The sequence below is a fragment of the Salmo salar genome, chromosome ssa15, assembly GCF_905237065.1.
Source record: "Salmo salar chromosome ssa15, Ssal_v3.1, whole genome shotgun sequence".
NCBI lineage: Eukaryota > Metazoa > Chordata > Actinopteri > Salmoniformes > Salmonidae > Salmo > Salmo salar.
In genome coordinates this window covers 44,799,854-44,824,307 of record NC_059456.1, presented here as the reverse complement: position 1 = coordinate 44,824,307, position 24,454 = coordinate 44,799,854, and the positions used below count along the sequence as shown (strand labels likewise).

Here is a 24,454-nt window from a genome sequence, read left to right as displayed (position 1 = left end):
CAAAGTAAGTTACTAAATGTAGTCCAGTTTGTAACATTTTCTATGAAATGGACTTTGAAATGATGTGTAATCCAATGTAGTGAACTTTGAAATGATTGATGTATGTTCATTTTAAAGTCGTTCAAATTCTTAAAAATGTTGATGGTAGTATGATAAACTAAAGAAAATATACATTTTCATCAAATTTTTTAAATGTTTATGTTTACTCTGTAAAAAGACTAATGTTAATGGACCAAAATACCCCAAAATCTCAAAATTGATAGGTAGATGCATTTCAGCATGTGGTGCCTGGCCTTAATGCTGAGTGTCCTGCAGAGACACATCGGGTTCCATTTTTTGAGTCTTCGGTATGACTCGATCAGGGATTGAACCCCCAACCTTCAAATCAAATTAAAAAAAACAACGCTGTGGCTTGGCTGGTCTAGCTGTAATGCTGCAGCCTCTGGCACACTTGTCGGCATACGTTTGAATTCGGCCTACTGCTCTTTGACACAACTCCCCGTCATCCTCTCTCTGTATATGTTAAATGAAATCAGAAAATATACATTTTTAAAAAATTACGCTGAGCTAAGATGTAGCCTAGTTAAATTGTTAGTGAGCTTTAGCTCTTTTGTGAGCGGTGATCACACTTTATTGTGAGGACTGCTCTAAGAGAGTGTACTTTAGCAGTTTTGCGTGAGGTTATGTGAGGTTGCGTGAGGCATGCCCCAAGCCTAGCAGTACCCGCTTGTATATAGCCACCCAATGGCATCGGCATGGAAGAGGAAGACCATAGTGGTGCCTACCAGAGGGATCAGCTCCCAGTGAGAGAGCCGTGGCTTTGACAAAGTCCTCTGGACTCTCTGTAACCTCCACCTCTGGAGAAGAGTAGAAGAGGGCCAAGTTGAGTGTGTGTGTGTGTGTGCGTGTGACGGTCACTGTGGCTGTGTGTGTACATGAATATACTGTACTCATAAATACCACAGCATTGTTGAATACTCATTACTGATTGTAAGACAGACACACACACACACACACACACACACACACTTACAGTGGGGCAAAAAAGTATTAGTCAGCCACCAATTGTGCAAGTTCTCCCACTTAAAAAGATGAGAGAGGCCTGTTATTTTCATCATAGGTACACGTCAACTATGACAGACAAAATGAGAAAAAGAAATCCAGAAAATCACATTGTAGGATTTTTTATGAATTTATTTGCAAATTATGGTGGAAAATAAGTATTTGGTCACCTACAAACAAGCAAGATTTCTGGCTCTCACAGACCTGTAACTTATTCTTTAAGAGGCTCCTCTGTCCTCCACTCGTTACCTGTATTAATGGCACCTGTTTGAACTTGTTATCAGTATAAAAGACACATGTCCACAACCTCAAACAGTCACACTCCAAACTCCACTATGGCCAAGACCAAAGAGCTGTCAAAGGACACCAGAAACAAAATTGTAGACCTGCACCAGGCTGGGAAGACTGAATCTGCAATAGGTAAGCAGCTTGGTTTGAAGAAAGAAATCAACTGTTGGAGCAATTATTAGGAAATGGAAGACATATAAGACCACTGATAATCTCCCTCGATCTGGGGCTCCACGCAAGATCTCACCCCGTGGGGTCAAAATGATCACAACAACGGTGAGCAAAAATCCCAGAAGCACATGGGGGGACCTAGTGAATGACCTGCAGAGAGCTGGGACCAAAGTAACAAAGCCTACCATCAGCAAGGGCATTGAAGATGAAACGTGGCTGGGTCTTTCAGTATGACAAACACACCGCCCGGGCAACGAAGGAGTGGCTTCGTAAGAAGCATTTCAAGGTCCTGGAGTGGCCTAGCCAGTCTCCAGATCTCAACCCCATAGAAAATCTTTGGAGGGAGTTGAAAGTCCGTGTTGCCCAGCGACAGCCCCAAAACATCACTGCTCTAGAGGAGATCTGCATGGAGGAATGGGCCAAAATACCAGCAACAGTGTGTGAAAACCTTGTGAAGACTTACAGAAAACGTTTGACCTGTGTCATTGCCAACAAAGGGTATATAACAAAGTATTGAGATAAACTTTTGTTATTGACCAAATACTTATTTTCGACCATAATTTGCAAATAAATTCATAAAAAATCCTACAATGTGATTTTCTGGATTTTTTTTTCTCATTTTGTCTGTCATAGTTGAAGTGTACCTATGATGAAAATTACAGGCCTCTCTCATCTTTTTAAGTGGGAGAACTTGCACAATTGGTGGCTGACTAAATACTTTTTTGCCCCACTGTAGTTGTCATCAGAGAGGAAAAATGAACTGTATTTTACCTGACAGGGTACTGTAGTAGGTCCCCTCTTCCTTCTCAACCTCCTCCTCATCCTCGTGGGACGAAGATCCTCCTACATCTCCCGTGTGGTCCCACTCCAGAGGGATGGAGTCACACACGCTCACGGGTGTCTCCCGGCCCGAACACTCCAGGGGAGGGGCCAACAGGTGGGTGGGTGTGGCAGGGGCGCTCCCATGACTCTGGCTCCGCCCCAGCCAGGAACGGCCAATCAGCTCGCAGCTCCCCTCCAGGGGCTTGTCCCCACTGAAGAGCTCCGGTTCCTCCTTCAACACCTGGAGAGGAGGAGAGGAGATTGTGTCAGGAGCTAGTGGAAGCAGATCACCCTGCCATACACTTCCTGGCAGTAGGAGTACAACTCTTGTGTGTGTGTGTGTCTCTCTCTTTTTGTTGGGGTGTGTTTCTCTCTTTTTTGTGTGTGTGCCTGTACATCTGTGTGTGTGTGTCCACACATACTAACCGGTGGCTGCGAGAGGCGCTGGTGGAAGCGGACCACCCTGCCAAACACCTCCTGACAGTAGGAGTGTAGCTCCTCTAGCTCGTCCTCGATGAGAGCGGCGTCCAGCGGAGAGCTCCTCTGGATCAGGCCCTCACCGAACACAATCAGCCTGTCGATGCGCTCCGTGTTGAGGGTGATCTCCCTCTGGAAGGACTGGAGGGGAGAGGGTCAATTTGGCATTTTCCCCACTAATAGTTGTGGTTGGGATTGGGGGAGGGGAAGCTGATCCTAAATCTGTACCTATGGCTGGGAAACTTCACCCCGGAGCTAGAAAGGAGGGGAGAATGTGAGTGTTTGGTTGACTGTGTGCATGAGTGACTGTGTCAAAGCTGGCCATGGATGTGTGTGTGACATGTGTGCTCTCCTGCGTCTGAGTGAGTTACTGTGGGAATCGGAGTTCACATGTGCAAGCGTGTGTGCAAGACAGTGACTGTGTGAATGCGCAATCCTCAATGTGTGTGTGTGTGTGTGTGTCCACTAGTGAATATGCGTTCCTGAGCTTGTGCGTGTGTATGTAATCCCTCTGTCTACCCCACCTTCCCCCAATCCCACCAATTCCCTCCTGCCCCCCTTACGTTGAGCTGCTTCATCTTGTGCTGCGTGTCTGTCTCAGAAAAGTGCTCCACGTTGGTGAGCTGCAGGTCCATCTCTGTCAGCCACACCAGCAGGCTCTCCCTGGTCCCCTCAAACTCCTCTCTCTGCCCCGTAAAATGCTGCAGTGGGGAAGGGGAAAAGAGAACGTGAGTTTTTGTCTGTAAGAAGTGCTTGATAGTGTGCACACCTAGAGTCAAGGTGCAGCTAAAATTCAAGATTCACATGGGGGGTGGAAAACAGTCACAGATCTGGCTCTTGATGTAAAAAATAAAGTCACAATTTGGCCATCTTGGCATTTTTTTTTAAGTCCCTTAAAAATAGGAAAAGCAATAAGTCAATGATTTCTAAAGCTCTGATAGACAGTAAGGCCGATGTGTAAGCTAACTAAAGTAACACTGGTAAGCGCAGTGTGCATTTTTTTATTTATTTAAAAAAAATCCCAGCATTCCTTCCTTATCACCTTTAGCCTGCGTAAGATGGCCGCCGTCCTCCTGTGCAGTGCATCCCAGCGGCAGTTGCCCTCATGGACCATAACCTTGATGCGGCTGGCGCCGTCGGTGCGGTTCTCCCGGGCCAGCCTGCGGTACTGGTTGTTGACCAGCTCCAGCTGGGTCACATGCTCCTGCACTTGCCTCTGGAAGCCCTGCATAGGGTGGGGAGGGCAGGAGGGAGGGAGGGGATGTATGGTGGATGGGGGGGAGGTGTAGAGGGTATTCCGAGAGGGAGGGAGGGAGAATGAAAGGAAGCGAGGGAGGAAGATGAGGGAAGATAAAAGGAAGGATGGAGGGAAGGAGGAGGGCGAGAGGGGTGTGAATAACATTGATTGATGAACATTGGCAAAAGGATATGATTAAACCAACCATCCAGTAACTGAGCCATTAATTAGTTAATAGAATACAAATGAAAATCTCAGACAGTGTGTGTCCGCAATGACACCCTATTCCCTGCAATTTGCACTACTTTTGATCAGAGCATTGGGTAAAAGTAGTGCACTATGTAAGGAATAGGGTGCCATTTGGGAGGCAGAAGTGAGCTTCACTGTCAGTTCCTATATGATCCTGACCCCCAAAACTGACCTCAAACTTCTTGAGCTCCTCCTTGGCGACTGTGTACGGAACGTTGTCAGAGTTGGGGTTGGCTGCCGTGCGTTCGGCCACCTTGAGCCACTCCTCAAAGCGCGAGTAGTCATCCAGAAACTTACACCACAGCCTCCAGGTCTCCTCGATCCTATCATAGGGAAACATCAGTGTAGGGTAAAGTTACCCGAGACGTTAATCTTTGGTCAGTTTTGCATTCCCCTCACTAATGGGCAAAGGAAAGATTCACCCATGTTGAATGTTATATTGTTTGCGTGCATCTCTGAGCGATGTTCTATCAATTCCCTGGGTGATTTTATGTTTTCATGTGTATCTGAGCTATTGCCGTTCGAGCAGGCGGAAATTTGTCAGGTATGAATAGCACTGCGATTAAGCCGCTCTCACTACACTGAAAGTTAAAAGGAATATGACTAAGATCTCAAAAACGTCTATCATACATGTCAGATTTCAATACTAGCTGATGCCATAACACGGGAGGTTGTCTTCTCACTAATAAGCAATTGATACTATTTTTGCGATATTCCTACTTTGAGAAATGTATAATTTAGGGTCCACCACATTTCTCTTATTTGTCTGCCTCTTCAGTCCAGGGTGCATTGCATGGTGCCGTTGCGAGACACATCGATCTGCAGGTTGAACATGGTGAGATTGTAGCTAACTATCTACTTCACACGCTGATATTGAATTCAGTCTTATTGTGAGTCGCTACGTTTGCTAGTTAGCCAGACAGAGCTGCCACAGATTTCCACAACAATTTTCACATGTTGCTACCAACCTTATTATAACGACAAAATTAAACATTCGTTAACAACATATATTGTTCTCACATATTAGTGTTATTTAACACTTTCAATTATAGGAATTAGTGGTTTTGGGTGGATATTTCCTTTAAGGTTAGGATAAGGGAAGGGGAAGCTGATCTTAACCCAGATGAAACTTCACTCTGGACCACGAAACATCACCATCCAAGTGACCCAGAAACTTCATTCATCACTTTTGGAAACACTTTGTATAAGCCACCTGTTTGGTAATGCATTATATCTTTTTTGGGGGATTGATTGATTTTGTGTGTGTGTGTGTGTGTCCTACCTGAGCCTCCTCTCCAGGGACATGGCACAGATGGCCCTCCAGCGCTGGTCTAGGCTGCAGGTGGTCTGCTGGATGGAATCATTCTCGCCGTCGCCGCCACCACCACACGCATCCTGGTCGTGCAGCAGGATGTCGCACAGCCTCAAAACGGACGACACGCCCTCCGTGTGCTGCTCGATGTCCCTCTGCAGCTCCTGTGGATGGAAACAAGGACAATCTTAGCGTAATGTAATGTGGACAGACAGACGGACAACGTTGGACACGGCTATTGACAAGGCTATGCATTGGATGGTTGTTTGTTCAATGGGGTAATATGTTTGTATCTATCGCCATCTATTCAAATAACTAAAATAAAATGAAATAAATACAGATATTACAGATATGGTCATTTTAGCTGACAAAATCCAAAGGGAATTACAATCTATATCTGAGTAATATGTTTTTGGCCCAGCACCAGTGGGAAATTTGTGATGTGCATATTACACAAAAACACCTTTGTGTAACCAGTCTTTTTCAATCTGTATTTATTCAGGTAAATCACTTCATAATATTTGCTATGACAACCTGGGTTGTGTTCAAGGGAAAACATTTTAAAGCGTTAAACAGGTACTCCCTCCCTGTTCATTTGGTGCCTAATGCACAGGACCCTGGCACCCACATGCTAAACTGACCCAAGATCGGTGTCTAGGGGCAACTGCACCCTACTACCACCCACCTGCTGTTGGGCGAGCCGTCTCTGGATCTCCTCATGGTGACACACGTTGTAGGTGACGGGCCTAGCCAGCTGTGTCTCGATGCGGGACAGCCATGATCGCAGGTTGCTCATGTTCTTGTCCAGCTGCTGCACCATACCCAGGGTCTCCTTCAGCTTCCTCACCCTGCACACACACACACACCCACCCACCCAGACACACAAAGGGAAGAGAGTCAGAGCAATACTACATATCTAATAATTAACTACACCCAACATGTCTAATTTCAATTGTTTGATTGAGTCTTTCTGGAGTGGCAGGTGGACAGGGTTTGTACTTTTGGCACCATTCAACTACCAAGTTCAAGTGTTTATTCAAGTTCATTTTTTTTTTTTTTTACATTTTAGTCATTTAGCAGACACTCTTATCCAGAGTGACTTACAGTAGTGAATGCACACATTTCATAATTATTATTATTTTTTTATGGTACTGGCCCCCCCGTGGGAATCGAACCCACAACCCTGGCGTTGCACACACCATGCTCTACCAACTGAGCCACAGGGAAGACCTGTGTTTATTCTTCACAAGTGCCCACAATTTAGTTTATTAGGATCCTCATTAGCTACTGCACATGCAGCAGCTACTCATCCTGGGGTCCACATAAAACGTACAAATACATGATTTTATTAGGATCTCTTTTAGTCTTCATTTGGACTAATCTTCCAAGAGTCCTTAAACATTAAAATACAATTTATAATACGATCACATTTTCATATATAACACACTGTTACAAACAAACATAATACACTGACAAATTGACCAGATAAATACTCTGAAAAGATAGATTGATTCCTTCATCTACCATAGTCACGCACAACCTTCCCGTAACGAGTGCGCTGAGAGTTGGGAAGCAAGTACAGGGAGTGAGTGTTAATAAATAAATTAACAAAACAAGAACCACAAACAGCGCACCGACATAAAACAGGAACAATAACACCTGAGGAAAGAACCAAGGGGAGTGACAGATATAGGGAAGATAATCAAGGAGGTGGTGGAGTCCAGGTGAGTGTAACGAGGCACTGGTGCGCTAGACGATGGTGACAGGTGTGCGGGATAATCAGCATCCTGATGACATAGATGCCGGAGAGGGAGTACACGTGACAGGACCCCCTCCCCAACGCACGGCTTCAGCTGCAGGACGCTGACAAAGGGGACAAACCCGGGGATCAGGAGCGGACCGGTCACACCTGCTGAAGCGCGGGAACCTGTCGAGCCGGCTGGGGGCGCGGGAACCTGCCGATACGGCTGAGGCAGGGGAGCCTGGCGATCCGGCTGAGGCAGGGGACCCTGGCGATCCGGCTGAGGCATGGAAGCTTGACGAGCCGGCTGAGGCAGGGGAGCCTGGCGATCCAGCTGAGGCAGGGGAGCCTGGCGATCCAGCTGAGGCAGGGGAGCCTGGCGATCCAGCTGAGGCAGGGGAGCCTGGCGATCCAGCTGAGGCATGAGAGCCCGACTAGCCGGTGGAAGCAGGGGAGCCTGGCGATCCGGCGGAGGCATGACAGCTGACGAGCCGGCCGAGGCATGAGAGCCTGACGAGCCGGTGGAGGCAGGGTAGCCCGGCGATCTGGCTGAGGCATGAAAGCCCGACGAGCCGGCTGAGGCATGAGAGCCTGTAGCGGCTCCCAGACCTGACGGCATTTACACTGACAAAAAAAAACACACCCTGATGCTTCCCTTAGGTGAGGTGTTATTCTGTAACGAGTGCGCTGAGAGTCGGGAAGCAAGTACAGGGACATGAAACAGGAACAATAACACCTGAGGAAAGAAGGGGCGTGACAGATATAGGGAAGATAATCACGGAGGTGATGGAGTCCAGGTGAGTGTCATGAGGCACTGGTGCGCTTAACAATGGTGACAGGTGTGCGGGATAATCAGCAGCCTGAAGACCTAGACGCCAGAGAAGGAGTACACATGACACTTCCAATGTATTATATTTAAATGGTTCTACAGTATTGTTTGAATTTATATTTCGAAAGGTTTCTGGTTTGCTCTGATAAATTATTATATTTCTTTATTGTGCTAAATAAAAATTTTATTTTGCTTATTTCTCTTTTCTGTCTGGATAACACATAGATGGTAGACAATCTATTCCTAGTATTTACTGAATGTCTGTCTCTTACCAACTGAATACTGTTGTGAATAGAGTGCGGCCATTTTAAATGGTGTAGATTGTGAAATAAAATAAGCATGTTTTTTTTCAATTATCTTGTTGATTGATGACCAACCAAGAGCATTGACCATGACTACAACAGAATAACCATATCTCCACCTTAAAACAATCCTTGCTGCTTTGTTCTGTGCAATCTGCAGCCTCCTAGTTTCACTTGCTGTTGCATTTCCGCAGTCCACAGAACAGTAGTTCACCTGACTCCCAATTAATGCTTGGGTTGTTTGTTTGGTCAAAAGTTTTAGAACACCTACTCATTCAAGGGTTTTTCTTTATTTTGACTAATTTCTACATTGTAGAATAATAATAAAGACATCAAAACTATGAAATAACACATATGGAATCATGTAGTAACCAAAAAAGTGTTGAACAAATCAAAATATATGAGATTCTTCAAAGTAGACACTATTTGCCTTGATGACAGCTTTGCACATGCTTTGCATTCTCTCAACCAGCTTCACCTGGAATGATCAGGCCTACCACTGTTGTGTCATCGGAAAACGTAATGATGGTGTTGGAGTCGCGCCTGGCTGTGCAGTCATGAGTGAACAGGGGGTACAGGAGGGGACTGAGCAAGCACCCCTGAGTTGAGGATCAACGTGGCGGATGTGTTGTTACCTACCCTTACCACCAGGGGGCGGCCCGTCAGGAAGTCCAGGATCCAATTGCAGAGGGAGGTGTTTAGTCCCAGGGTCCTTAGCTTAGTGATGAACTTTGAGGGCACTATGGTGCTGAACGCTGAGCTGTAGTCAATGCATAGCATTCTCATATAGGTGTTCTTTTTGTCCAGGTGTGAAAGGGCAGTGTGGAGTGCAATAGAGATTGCATCATCTGTGGCCTTTCAAAGCACTTCATGGCTACAGACGTGAGTGCTATGGGTCGGTAGTCACTTAGACAGGTTACCTTAGTGTTCTTGGGCACAGGGACTATGGTGGTCTGCTTGAAACATGTTGGTATTACAGACTCAGACAGGGAGAGGTTGAAAATGTCAGTGAAGACACTTGCCAGTTGGTCAGCGCATGCTCAGAGTACACGTCCTGGTAATCCGTCTGGCCCTGTGGCCTTGTGAATGTTGTCCTGTTTAAAGGTCTTACTCACATCGGCTGCGGAGAGCATGATCACACAGTCGTCCGGAACAGCTGATGCTCTCATGCATGTTTCAGTGTTTCAGTGTTACTTGCCTCGAAGTGAGCATAGAAGTTATTTAGCTCATATGTTAGGCTTGTGTCACTGGGCAGCTCTCGGCTGTGCTTCGCTTTGTAGTCTGTAATAGTTTGCAAGCGCCCTGCCACATCCAACGAGCATCGGAGCTGGTGTAGTACGATTCGATCTTAGTCCTGTATTGACGTTTTACCTGTTTGATGGTTCGTCAGAGGGCATAGCGGGATTTCTTATAAGCTTCTGGGTTAGAGTCCCACTTCTTGAAATCGGCAGCTCTACCCTTTAGCTCAGTGCGGATATTGCCTGTAATCCATGGCTTCTGGTTAGGGTATGTACGTACAGTCACTGTGGAGATGATGTCATCGATGCACTTATTGAAGAAGTCAGTGACTGATGTGGTGTACTCCTCAATGCCATCGGAAGAATCCCCATATTCCAGTCTGTGCTAGCAAAACAGTCCTGTAGTTTAGCATCTGCTTCATCTGACCACGTTTTTATGACCACATTTTTATTGACCGAGTCACTGGTGCTTCCTGCTTTAATGTTTGCTTGTAAGCAGGAATCAGGAGGATAGAATTATGGTAAGATTTGCCAAATGCAGGGCGAGGGAGAGCTTTGTACGCGTCTCTGTGTGTGGAGTAAAGGTGGTCTACAGTTTTTTTTCCCTCTGGTTGCACATTTAACATGTTGATAGAAATGAGGTAAAACTGATTTTTTCCCTGCATTAAAGTCCCTGGCCACTAGGAGCGCCGCCTCTGGATGAGCATTTTCCTGTTTGCTTATGGTGGTATACAGTGCGGTCTTAGTGCCAGCATCGGTCTGTGGTGGTATGTCGACAGCAACGAAAAATACAGATGAAAACTCTCTAGGTAGATAGTGTGGTCTACAGCTTATCATGAGATACTCTACCTCAGGCGAGCAAAACATCGAGACTTCTTTAGATATCGTGCACCAGCTGTTGTTTATAAATATACATAGACCCCCACCCCTTGTCTTACCAGAGGCTGCTGTTCTATCCTGCCGATAGTACATAACCCGCCAGCTGTATGTTATTAATGTCGTCGTTCAGCCACAACTCAGTGAAACATAAGATATTACAGTTTTTAATGTCCCTTTGGTAGGATATACGTGCTTTTAGTTCGTCCCATTTATTTTCCAGCAATTGTATGTAAAGTACGGATGGTAAAGGCAGACTAGCCACTCATCGCCTGATCCTCACAAGGAACCCCTATCTCCTTCCGCGAAATCTCCATCTTTTTCTCCTGCAAATGATGGGGATGGGGGCCTATTCGAGTGTTTGGAATAAATCCCTCTCATCCAACTCATTGAAGAAAAATTATTCATCCAATTCAAGGTGAGTAATCGCTGTCCAGAAGCTCTTTGCGGTCATAAGCGACGGTAGCAGCAACATTATGTACAAAATAAGTTACAAACAATGTGAAAAAAATAGCACGGTTGGTTAAGAGCCAATAAAACGGCAGCCATCCTCTCCGGCGCCATTATTTAAAGAGTCCAACAGTACATTTCAGCACCGTGTTCTCTTTCGTTAGATCATCAATCTGACATTGGTTGAATTCTATACTGGCACATAATGCCTTTGGGTGATGGACCATTCTTGATACACAGAGGAAACTGTTAAGTGTGAAAAAAAGGCAACTGCCCTGAGGGATACCGCTGTGTACATATCTGATGTTAGAGAAGCTTCCATTGAAGAACAGTCTCTGAGTTCTATTTGATATGTAACTCTCCAACCATGTGATGGCAGGTGATTTAAAGTCATAACAAGCAAGTTTTTTCAATAACAAATTATGATCAATAACATCAAAGGCTGCACTGAAAACTAACAATACAGCTCCAACTATCATCTTATTATACATTTATTTTAGCCAATCATAAGTCATCGGAGTCAGTGCAGTACAAGTTGAGTGTCCTTCCCTCTATGCATGCTGAAAGTCAGTAGTTAACTTGTTCTTAAATTATACATTTTTTAAATAGCATTGTAAACTATACACTCCTATAGCCACTACTACCATAGTCTGAGTACCAGTCTCTTTACGTTCCACTCCTTGTCATTGCCGAAAGGCCAGTATTTTTTCAATCTCAATGTTCAATATGTGCTGGATTTAAGGCGGAGTTGCTCAATGGTTGTTGGAAATAACATAAATATTTTCCATGACAACATGTGGAGCCTCGAACACAGAACCGGAAACATTTAGCTGTTAGCTCGGCAAGTTGTTGTATTTTGAGGCTTAAAATCTAAACTAAGACTTTTTGTGGTTGGAATTGCAGTATGTAGCTATTTAGTTGGGGAATTTAGACGTGAGCTAGCAACTTTTGACAGACTGGTTTCGTCTGGACAGACAAACAGTTACTTAGCAAACGGATGCCAAGAGATCTGTGGAGAAAAAAATTATAGTTCCAATATTTGCATAATAAACGTGATTTGAGGATAGCTGTGAGGGTGAGTGAATCAGGATCAAATCCTCCATTCTCATCAAGATCATAAATGATAGAATGTTCATATTTGAAGACGGCAGAAAGGCCAGTCTCTTTGGCACATGATATAGAGTACAGGGAGTGGATTAGCTAAAGAGACTCGTACCCAGGCTACTATTACCCTGCACCCCCCCACTTTTTTCCCAGGTGTCCCCTGGCCCTTCAACGATCACCATGGAAACTGGGCAACACAGAACACAGAAAATGTTGCCATGACTACATTTGATTACAAAAAGCTGCTCTTTAGAGAAAAATAGCTAGTGTGTGCAGGTTTGATCCTTCTGCTAACCCCCTGGTAGCACTCAATACTGTCTTCTACTTGAGGGAAGAGCTAGAGTTTTCGATAATAGTGAAAGTGAGTGTGTCTGTTTGTCTGTCTGTCTGGGTGTGTGTGCATGCATTTAAGTGTTTGTGTGTACGTGCACCATGTGTGCCATTTATCTTTGCTTTAAGAGAAAGTCAATATTCAGTATCTCATAAATGAACTAACAAAAATGTTACGTCTATAACGTGGCTTTCTCATTCCATATATAGCAGAAAATACTCATAAATGCTACATATATACTAAATTAGGTCTCCAGACAAACATTTTCCCCCTGGTGGCACCAGGCAATGATTTGGTAGCAACCCCCAATTGTTTTTGCTGCAGCGTCACACAATAGATTACATTTTAGTCATAATTTTATAAAGTCATTCACAATGCTTTATTAAGAAGTGAAATACACTACTGAGATGGTATTCAATAAATAAGTTGTTACATCTAACTTGTCCAAGCAGGAATGCATGATTCAAAATATTTTGATATGCAACCTAATTTTGTGTCGACAATTAGGCTATTTCTGTTCTATTTTACTGGTAAAATAGGGCTCCAGAATTTTCTGATTTCTTTGTTCAACAGAGATATATGCCTTCATCTTTATGTGCACTAATATTATTTATACAACGGGTGGGTCTAATCCTGAATGCTGATTGGTTAAAACCGCATTCCAGCCGATGTCAATTCCACAAGTTACCACCGGCTAAATCTATGAATTTAAAATGCCTATTTACTCTGTTCAATCCTATTTACTCTGTTCAATCCACTCTCATCAGCCCGGCCAGGCAATTTATAAACTTGATCTCCACTATAAAAAGTATTTAGACATTATCTCAAATTTCTTTTAGACTAACATTTAGTTTTCAACAGCGGAGATTTGTATAAACCTTGCTCTCTGTCTCTCTGGCATTTGCAACATTGTTTCATTGTTCAAATTTGTTCACATTTTCTATGCCAGGCGAAATCGTGTATCATTAGCTCATTGTTATGGATGTATCCAAATAGATGTCACTAGAAAACAGCTTCAACAAACACAAATGCAGCTGCTTTGCTGTTATTCTGGCTGCACTGTTTGACATGACTGTAAGTTCGACGTAGTTGGCTAGCAAGCAAGCAATGGATAAGAACTTTGCCAGCCAGTATGGCAATGGAACATTTATAATGAACAAAAGACTGAACGACTGGGTCGCGTCTCTGGCAACCAAACCGATAGAACGAATGATCAGCCGGCTTGGGTAGCAACCCTAGATTTGTGTCGGGACTATATCTTGTGGAAGGATGAAATAGTATGAATAAATGATTCAAAATAACATTTTTAATGAAAATATGTCAATCATTATTTGAATATGTTTGTAACCCATTGTATGAAGCCGGTGTTTGGAGGATATTGTCACGACTTCCGCCGAAGTCGGCCCCTCTCCTTGTTCGGGCGGCGTTTGGCGATCGACGTCACCGGCTTACTAGTTACCACCGACCGATGTTTCCCTGTTTGTTTGGTTTTGTCTTAATTATACACACCTGTTTCATATTCCCTGATTATGTTCATTATTTAACCCTCTGGCTTTCCTGTTTGTCTTGTCCGTGATTGTTTCCTGTTTTGTGGTTGTTGGAGGTGTTTCTCCCAACCATGTATTATTGCTGTGGGAGAAGTTGGATTATGGTTTTGAGTAAACACGTTTTGTTTGCACTCATCCCTGTGTCCTGTGCCTGACTCCGATACTTCTCCTAACGAAAATCATTACAGATATATTGGCACGGTTTGCCGGCCCATGCCAATATATCCTCTAAACACCGGCTTCTCAGGCATTATCACTTAAATATAGACCTAATTCACCACCTGAGGAACCACCTCAAAACACATTAGCTAGATAGCTAACTAAATATAATATCTACTGCTAATGTATTAATATAATAGTAAATGTAATGTCCTAACAAAACGTTGCTATCAGTGCACTTACGACGGCTGATGCACAATTTCGTACCCTTCGTATTTCAAAGACATCAGGTATATTGTTTGTAAAACAGTGTGCCTTGAGTGCAATAATGATCGTTGAGAAATAAAATTATACCTACAGAAAGCTGAGACCCTCCTCTCTTTGATATAGACAACTAGTTGCTTCCGAAGTATTTTTTGTCCTGCATTGCATTTCGAAATGTTATACAATCACGACGGGCACACAAAGGGGGAGAGAGAGCGTGAGAGGCTCACTCATTACAGCAGCTGGCCTCTGTGAAACAGGTAGGCACAGCATCAGGGCAGACACTTTTATTACAGGAATCATGAGGACAATGCATTATACTGTTTAACAGGTTTTATCTGCCCAAAAAATAGGAGGTTTTGATTGAGGTGACCAGAATAATGTGCAGCTCGAAGCAGTGCAACTAATATGTATTGTATTGCAATTCAGCTTTAAACTGTTAATATACAGTATACATGTAACAAAACTAAACCAAACTAAACTTAACCAAGCACCAAACTAAACCAAACTGAGCCTAAACAAAACTAAACCTAACAAAACTAGAGTAAACCACACTAAACTAAACTAATCAAAACTATACCAAACAAACCATGAGACCCACATTCCCTCCCACACCTCTCGCAAAATCTGACAGCCCAACAAAGAGTTGGGCCACACAAAAGACACTGAGCCCCAGGGCAAGGCTCCATGCTGAGCCAGTGTATAGGAAGAGAAGGATGGCTAGAGGGACAAAGAACGTGTGAAGAGGTATGGAGAGAGAGAGAACATTAAGGGAAAGGGAGAAAAAAGCAAGGTAAACAAAGTGACCGTCGCTATGGGGGGGGGGGAGGGGGTTCAAGTCGCTTGGAGACAAGGCTCTATAGAGGTTACAGTTATATAGTAACAATGGTCACCACACACGTCTCGCCTGAGACTTTGAGAGTGCAGGAGTGACTTCCAGAACTTATAATGGTCCGGGTACAAGATGTATTAAGAACAGATGTAGGATCAGCTCACCCTCCCCAAACCCTAACCTTAATCATCAAAGTAAAAACACAACAACACGCAAACCTGTCCATAGACCGGTAGCAAGAACAATGTCATGCTACTCGAAGCTTAACCTTTAGCTTAGCAAACAATGCTCTCAGGGCCGTAGCGAGGGTCTGAGTTTTATTGAGGTCTGGAGGTCAAGACATTTTAAAGTTGAAGCTCATTAACTGCATTTCTATACAATTTAAAAACTCTAAAATGGTGTTTGGAAAACAGCAAAAACAAGCAAAAATGACCCCAGCTTTAGCTTAATTCACCTCAGTCGATCTACAAACACAGCCTATTAGCAATAAATTAGCCGCTACACATTAACTCACATTAACTCAGCACCCGGATTAAAAACTATAATTTAATACTTAGAGAGATCTGTTCGCAGAAAATTATTGTATTAACGTAAGGTAAAGAAATGTCTGCGTTACAGAACAATTTTGTTTTGCAGTTTTAAAGATAATTTCCTGCAATTCTACTCATTTTGCCATGACTTATGACATGATAATATGATATCTGAGTAAGTGACTAACAAAATCAAATGGGGACACCTGAAGGTCAGGGCCCCTGGGCACGTGTCATACCTGTTTCAACCTAGCAACACTCAGCCTTTGTTTCCCATATAGGTGTCAGGAGTGATGATGGCCCACCCCCAAAGAATAGTCAAGGACCCACTATGGCATAAACTTTATAGTAACTCACACTGTACCCTGTAGTTCACCAATGTTCCTTCAGCTTGGCAGCTGCTGTACACTCACTTTTGTTATATTCATTATCATCTACTGTCTACATAGCCAGCCACAGTGCGTACCCACAGACAGATGGACAGTCTTGGAATCAGAGGGGATTTAGCGTGTATGGCACCCCTCAAAAGTCTAGGACTGTACCATATGGCCTTACGTCTGCCTTCCGAGTTCCCCTTTTTCAGCCCAAGAGTGGAGGGGACCCAAGCAAGTTGGAGTGGGAGGAGAAGGGGGTGGGGGTTCTGTCGCCCCACATTAGCCGTGACGTGGTGGGGGCTAAACAATAGGAAACAGCACTATAGCCTACTGGCGCTAACGACAGCCTGGACCCCCTGTCAGCATCTGTTATCCGGTTAGCATAAAAGCTGACTAGCCGTAGTGCTAAACGATGTTGCCACTGTGAACAACACTCACAGCACTCCCTATGAACAATGTGCCATCCGTTGTCTCTGTGGTGTCTGTCACCCAGACAAGCTGCGCGCTGTGGTATCGGAGCATCGGGTCTCAGACCAACAGGCTTAGAGACTATTTACATGTTAAAGACTATCTGCAGCCAGAAACTATTTGCAACACTGACTCTCCATACATGAAAACCTTACACACAAGCGCGCGCACACACACACACACACACACACCACACACACACACACACACACACACACACACACACACACACACACACACACACACACACACACACACACACACACACACACACACACACACACACACACACACACACACACACACACACACACACTGTCAATGCTGTTGCTCTATTTATACTATTTATTTAACTGCGCGACCTAGTCACTATTCAATTTATGTTTGTAAATACAGTCATACTTGACATGCACATTCATAATCATACATATCATTTACTACTTTGCATACTACCTTCTTGTAATTACTTGATATTTTTTATTTGACTTGATATTTTCTATTTTGCATTTGGCCTTTTATTATTGATATTGATTATTGTACTGCAATATTGAGGGAGCTACCACGCAAGCATTTCACTGCACCATTTATAAATCCTGTAAACTGTTTTGTTTAAAAAAGAATTGCCTCCTGAAGAGCACAAAGCAACTGTCAACATTCGGCCACGGTGGCACCTGACCTGGCAGACAGATGGGCGGTTGAATAAAATAAAGCTTCACCCACCAAACTGAGACAAGGAAGGATATGAAGTCACTTGTTGTCTTGTTGCAGCTTCTGTAACCCTTACGATTGTGGTAGTAGTAGAAGTAGTAGTAGTGCTAGTGGTGGTAGTATTGTAGTAGAAGCAGTAGTAGTAGGCCTAGTAATAGAAGCAATCATTTGGTGGGTGCTTATATTTGTCCTAAATATGTTTCTTGCATATCCCAACGTTCCCTGAGAGTGGGGTCACAGCCAGGGTGAGTCATTATCAACGGCAAACCTGGAGCGTTGCTCAAGGGCACATAGACAGATTTTTCACCATGTTGGCTAGGGGATTCAAACTAGAAACCTTTCCATTCCGGGACCAACACTCTAACCGCTTAGGCTACCTTCCGCTAGTAGCAGTAGCCTGTGTGGGTATGAATCCCGGCTCTTCTCTCCGTCTCCCCTTCATTTCATACTGTCTCTGTCATTGGAAAACAATAACAAAAAAAACCTGAGCCCAGTTTTTAAATGTGCTAGCCTCACCTGGCCTCAATGTGGTGGAAGAGGTGCTGCCAGCGGTCCCTGGCGTCCCTCAAGGTGCCGTGGAGCTGGGCCTGCTTGGCCTGGTCGCTGGCCAGCATCAGCTGCTCCCCCAGCTGCTTGAGGTGGCTTTTGTTCTCACTGAACAGGTTGATCTCCTCCATACAGTCCTATGAAGAAGAAGATGAAGATGAAGACTAATACTTTTCTTTTCAGATCACCGAAATCTGTCTTTTGCTTTCAAGGAGAGGGAGCAGACTACCAAACCTGGGTCAAATACATGTTTAAAATTATGTACTTTCAGCTACATCAAGTGCATTTCAAATACATATTTACAACAGATAGGGGGGATCGATGACCTAGCTAACAACTTCTTCTCAAAGCCCACCCCCCGTTCTTTCGGCTACCCACTCACTCAGGTATCTCCAAATCATTTTTGGGGGGCTTTCAAACAATTGAGGCAATTGTGCAATTTTTTAAATGTCATGGCCAAACTTAAATCAACTGAAATCAACTCCATATGTGTGATGTTACTTAAAGGTGATTAGGCTGTAAAAAAAAAAAAAAGACTGCCCCTATCGCTTCCATTGATTGTTAGCTAGCGGTGGCTAAAATTAGCTGTAGTTTATAGTGGCTAACCATAGAGATCCTATTAAATTATTATTATTATTATAATTTTACGTGGCTAACATCAAGTTATAAAATCATGAACTTCTGCTTTAAGCTTTGATCAAGGGGTGCCCACAAGAAGAAGGGCTGCTAAACAAAGATCACTTTCTATTTAAAGCGTTGAATTGATTTATTTTTCCCTCACACCACATCAAAAACATGAACACACCCTGTGTACTAAATGACTACCATCGATGATGAGAAAGAAAAGGAGGTGTTATCTAGGCTAAATTCAATAGAAAGGGCCATTGTTGTACTGTACAGAAAGAAAGGGGTTGGCCAAATCCTCATGTACCCATTCTGCCCTAAATCACTGAAGCTGGAGACTCATATCTCCCTCACGAGCTTTAAGCACCAGCTGTCAGAGCAGCTCACAGATCACTGCACCTGCACATAGCCCATCTGTAAACAGCCCATCCAACTACCTCATCCCCATACTGTGTTTATTTATTTATCTTGCTCCTTTGCACCCCAGTATCTCTACTTGCACATTCATCTTCTGCACATCATTCACTCCAGTGTTTAATTGGTATATTGTAATTACTTTGCCACCATGGCCTATTTATTGCCTTACCTCCCTTATCTTACCTCATTTGCACACACTTTATATAGACTTTTTTCTACTGTATTATTGACTGTATGTTTGTTTATTCCATGTGTAACTCTGGGTTGTTGTATGTGTCGAACTGCTTTGCTTTATTCTTGGCCAGGTCGCAGTTGTAAATGAGAACTTGTTCTCAACTAGCCGACCTGGTTATTGATATGAACATATATTCAGCATGACATTCATGCAAGCATTATAATATATTTACAACCCAAAAGCAATGTGAAATGCACTCATAAGTTGTGCCATAAGCAATAAAAGGGTTAGCTGGCAACGTCAAGAAAAAAAGGGGCAGAAGGCTGTGTGTTGTTTTTGTTCTGGATGGCCAGATAGCAACAATGACAAGAAACTGTCACGTGGTAAATCGTAAGTGGCTCGTTTCAACTTGTTTGATCTTGTTCTTAATATGTCTTGTTTTGACTGATGTCTATGATAACATGTCTAAAATGTGTTAGCTAACCAACAACTGTAATGACATATTTGAGACACAAGTACTCATTGTGCAACGTTATGTTTTCAAAATACATTGGGAATGAAATATACTGTAGTTAACATGTTATCAACAATCTAAGCCAACCCTGTCGGTTTTACCACATATTTGAGCAGGCCTCGGTTTTGTTGCTTAACAATCAACCTCTCTACGTACTTAGACTAAGATTCGTCTGGGCTTGATATAGCCAGCTAGCTAAGCTACAGCAACTGCATGCTTAGAATTGCATCATGGGAGATTAAATGCACCCTGGGAATCGTAGTATGGTGTAGACGAGGGCAATACAGAAGCTTCAAAATGACAAAAACAATGAATCGCACAGTATGACTAACAATAACGATAAAATATCAACATTTGTATCAAATCTTACAGTAGTACATATTTACTAACAGCATAATAACTGTTTATAAAGTGGCGTAATTATCCTTTAATTGAACTTTTTGTAGAAGTTGATGCATTTTTTTCAGAAGGGAAAATCAAGTAAAGTAAAGTTCTTCAGCAACAGGGTGATCAAATTAAGATCCTACATCTGTGTATAATTCTATGGACCCAGCATGGTCTGCAAGGTAAGGTAAACTGCGTATGCATTCCAAACATGCTTTCTTTCAGTTTGAGAAGACAGTTATTTTTTACTTGAAAGAATGGGTTGTGACCAGGATTGTAGTGGAGCAAAAACATCCTCTATGTGCCTTTTTACATTGTAAAAAGCAATTACACAAAACTAAATTGGCAATGTTAGCATTCGTTTTTTACGTTGTCCCATTGCCGGTCAACTCAACCAGCATAAAGCATTTTCCCAAAAATGTTTGCCACTACGTAGCCAATTGTAAGTGACAATTTTATATACGGTTTACACTTAAGGCATCGGAGGATATGTCCTAAAATGTGCACTGTACCTCAGTTTCCTCTTACCTTCTTCAGTTTCTCCACCATCTCCTCGAGGCTGAGGTCTCCACTGTGCGACACCTTGTTCTCCATCTGGGTCAGCCAGTCGCACAGCTCCTTGTTCTTGTCGTTGAAAATGGTCCAGGCGCTGAGCCGGTCGGCGATCTCCTGCCTGCGTAGGGATACCTGAAAAGAGAAGGGAGGGGGAGGGTGAGTATATGTTGCCCCATGTGGAACACTGGAATGTACCATGCATTCATGTATTAGGTTTCTTGACAGGGTGTCAAACTCAATTCCCAGTACCTGCTGGATTTCGCACTTTTACAATTGAGTTTAAGGGAGGAATGGAAACCTACATAAAGTGCGATCCTCGAGGACTGGATTTTGCTTGATAGACTAACAGGGGAAGGGATTGACAATCAGATGCGGAAAAAACATTGTGATGGGGGTCTTTCCTAGCCTGGTCCCAGATCTGTTTGTGCTTTCGCCTAATCATTTGCAAACATGGCATGACAATGAGGGAGTTGACATGATAGCACAAACAGACTGGCACTCAAGCTAGGTCTTGCCCCTCCAGTCTGGAACTGTAGGGCCACCTCAATTTTAATGAATCATTTTAGCCACTTTAACAGCATTAACTGAAGTTTAAGTTAAATAATACCTTCAGTAATGTTATTCTGATTGACAAAAAACAGACCTCAGGTCCAAAATGCTATATTTTGTCAAGTTACTTCAACACCCAGACCATAACAGAAAATCCTGAGAAGTTGGCCACATTTAACACAAAAACAGGCACTGTCAACTAACTGTGTCACGCCTACTCCCGCTCCTGCTACTCCCGTCAGCGGTTTACTAACCACCGGTCTTGGCAACCATCATTACGCACACCTGCACCCCATCATCATGCACACCTGGACTTCATCACCACCTCCCTACACAGGAGTATTGCTCCATGTTCGTTATTATTAAACTCACCAACTGCACCTGCTTCCTGACTCCCTGCATCTCTGTTACAGAATACTGCCTCAAAATATGGAAGCAGCAGAAGAGGAAGACATCTACCAGATAATCGATGAACAGGGACATCTACTCCAACACCACGATCAGCTGGCGCAACTGGGTGCGGCTATAGACGTGGTCCTCCGTGTCCTCCACTGCCACGACACCACTGGCTCGCTGGGACTGGCTCGTCCCAGCAAGCCAGTCCCCCATCCTACACAGCAGTCCACCTTGGTCAGTGATGCCCAACTGTTCCTCTCGGACAAATATGACGTGACTCCATCCAAATGCTGTGACTTCCTACTCCAGTGCTCCCTCTATTTCGCCAACGAGAAGTCCAAGGTTGCCACAGTAATTTCCCTGCTGCCCGGGGGGTGGTGCCCAGACTGCTGCGGAGTACACCCTCATCTTCCGGACTGTGGCAGCCTCCAGCGGATGGAATAAGCCGGCGCTACGCACCCTATTCCGAAGAGGACTGCGCAAGGAGGTCCAGACGGAGTTGGCGTGCCGGGACAATAACCTTTCCTTGGACGCACACATCGATCGCCATCAGCCTGGACAACCTTCTTCGGGCACCAGATCCTGCAGTGTCCGGGGCGTCCCAACCCAAAGTCTACTGGGGCAGAGGGACGGCCCCGTGATCATTCGTCTCCCAGGGTAGGCGTGAGTATTTCTTCATCATTTTCCGCCAAACCCTTCCTGGTTTCCATTTCACTGGTGGGCTGTCCCTCAGGTGTTGTCTCTACGGCACTAGTGGACTCCGGTGCCGCAGGGAATTTTATCGACCAGGCCCTTCTCTCCTCCCTGAACATTACCTCGTATCTGCTCTCCTCTCCTTTTCCAGTCCAAGCCTTGGATAAACTACCATTGGGATTCAGCACTATCACACACATCACAGCACCACTCACCCTCACTGTGGGACCCTTGCACCGGGAAAGCCTTCCCTTCCTCATCACCACAGCTCCCATACACAAAGTCATCCTCGGCCTCCCGTGGCTCCAACATCATCACCATCTCCTGGTCGAGGATTAAAATTACTGCATTGGCACCCGGATGTCAGAAGACCTGCTTTCCCTTACCTTGTGGTTCCACGTCGGTTGAGAGTCCTGTGAGTGCCCTCCAGGCCACCATTCCGTCCTCCCATATCATTGGCCCCGTGTTTTGTGACGTAAATGTGGACAGCCGCCAGGCTCTGGAGAGGGAACCCGTGCCTGCTACCTGCCCTCCTGAGCGCATCTACGTCCCACGGAGGTGTGGGGTCGGCTCTTGACCTGGGCATACACATCCTTCGCTGCTCGACACCCAGGTATTACCCTCACTATTTCATCCATCTCTGTGAAGTACAGGTGGCCCACCTTAGCACAGGACGTCACCCGTTAGGTAAATTCATGCTCCATATGTGCCCAAACAAAATCTCCCCGGCACACTCCAGCAGGGAAACTCCTTCCCCTTCCTGTGCCTCAGCGGCCTTGGTCCCATCTGTCCATAGATTTCGTTCCTGATCTCCCTCTGTCTGATGGTTTCACCACTATTACGGTTGTTGTGGACAGATTCTCTAAATCCTGCCGTTTTTATCCCTCTGGTCTTCCTACCACTCTCCCAGTCGCTGAGGCACTGTTCCAGCAGGTCTTCCAGCACGATGGCCTTCCTGAGGACATTGTCTTCGACCGTGGCCCCCAATTCACGTCATGGGTATGGAAAGCCTTCATGGAGAAGCTGGGTGTCACAGTCAGCCTCACTTCCGGGTACCGGCCTCAGTCTAACAGGTTTGAGAGGATGAACCAGGTTCTGGGGAGGTTCCTGAGGAGTCACTGCCAGGACGGGCAGGGGGCCTGATTCCTTCTCTGGGCAGAGTACGCTCAGAAATCCTCCATTGCATCACTCCTCCATTGGGCTGACTCCCTTCCAATGTGTTCTGGGATATCAGCCAGCCCTGGCACCATGGACCCCGAGCCAGACCGAAGCGGATGAGTGGTTCAGACACGCAGAAAGGTTTTGGAACAATGCCCACATGAGGATCCAGCGCACCGTCAGAAGGAACATGTGGATCACCACCACAGTTAGGGTCCTGTGTTCCATCTTGGTGATCGTGTCTGGCTCTCCACCAGGAACCTCTCACACTGCCCTGTAAGAAGTCTGAGCCCCCAGTTCGTGGGGCTGTTAAAGGTCCTCCAGAGGATCAACAAGGTGACATATAGATTACAGCTCCCCCCTAACTACTGGATCTCACCCTCTTTTCATGTTTTCTTCCTCAGGCCAGTGGTTTCTGGTCCCTTGGTGGATGCCATCCCCCACGACATTGGGAGTCAGGAGGGGTGTTGGCTCCAGTACCTGGTGGACTGGGAGGGGTACAGTCCAGAGGAGCAGCGTTGGGTCCCGGTGGACGACATTCTAGATTTCCACCTTCCCCGTCTGGCCCGCTCCTCACCCTCGGAGCTACCCTCCTGGACCAGCTTCGTCCGGCAGTGGTAGTAGTAGTTCATCGGGGGGGGTACTGTCACACCTACTCCCACTCTGGTGCGTGACGCCACCGGTTTTCTAACCACCGGTCCTGGCAACCCATCATTACGGACACCTGCGCCCCATCATCATGATGCACACATGGACTTCATCACCACCTTGATTACTTCCCCTTTATCTAGCACTCTGTATCCTCGCTCATCAGGCAGTATTTACATTTTAGTCATTTAGCAGACGTTCTTATCCAGAGCGACTTACAGTAGTGAATGCATACATTTCATACATCTCATACATTTTTGTCTCCGTACTGGTCCCCCGTGGGAATCGAACCCACAACCCTGGCGTTGCAAACACCATGCTCTACCAACTGAGCCACACGTGTCCGTGCTTCTGTTTTCATGTCCAGACGCTTCTCTTGTTTTGTATCGCTCCATGTTCGTTATTATTAAACTGAATACCTGCA

General features: G+C 44.9%; 1 protein-coding gene across 9 annotated transcripts in view; it reads right to left on the bottom strand.

The window, feature by feature from the left end:
* The window catches only part of syne2a (spectrin repeat containing, nuclear envelope 2a), a 250,928-nt gene that overhangs the window by 10,916 nt on the left and 215,558 nt on the right, over nucleotides 1–24,454 (bottom strand). For 8 of the 9 annotated variants that reach the window (XM_014145105.2, XM_014145104.2, XM_014145107.2 and 5 more), the window contains 10 exons: nucleotides 20,560–20,718; nucleotides 17,888–18,054; nucleotides 6,304–6,466; nucleotides 5,589–5,782; nucleotides 4,479–4,629; nucleotides 3,863–4,045; nucleotides 3,384–3,521; nucleotides 2,770–2,961; nucleotides 2,293–2,584; nucleotides 786–857 (listed from right to left, as the gene is read on the bottom strand). In XM_014145105.2, the coding sequence (XP_014000580.2) occupies nucleotides 786–857; nucleotides 2,293–2,584; nucleotides 2,770–2,961; nucleotides 3,384–3,521; nucleotides 3,863–4,045; nucleotides 4,479–4,629; nucleotides 5,589–5,782; nucleotides 6,304–6,466; nucleotides 17,888–18,054; nucleotides 20,560–20,718 (1,711 nt within the window). The remainder of the gene's footprint in view (nucleotides 1–785; nucleotides 858–2,292; nucleotides 2,585–2,769; nucleotides 2,962–3,383; nucleotides 3,522–3,862; nucleotides 4,046–4,478; nucleotides 4,630–5,588; nucleotides 5,783–6,303; nucleotides 6,467–17,887; nucleotides 18,055–20,559; nucleotides 20,719–24,454) is intronic. The other variant, XM_014145109.2, reaches the window with a different exon arrangement.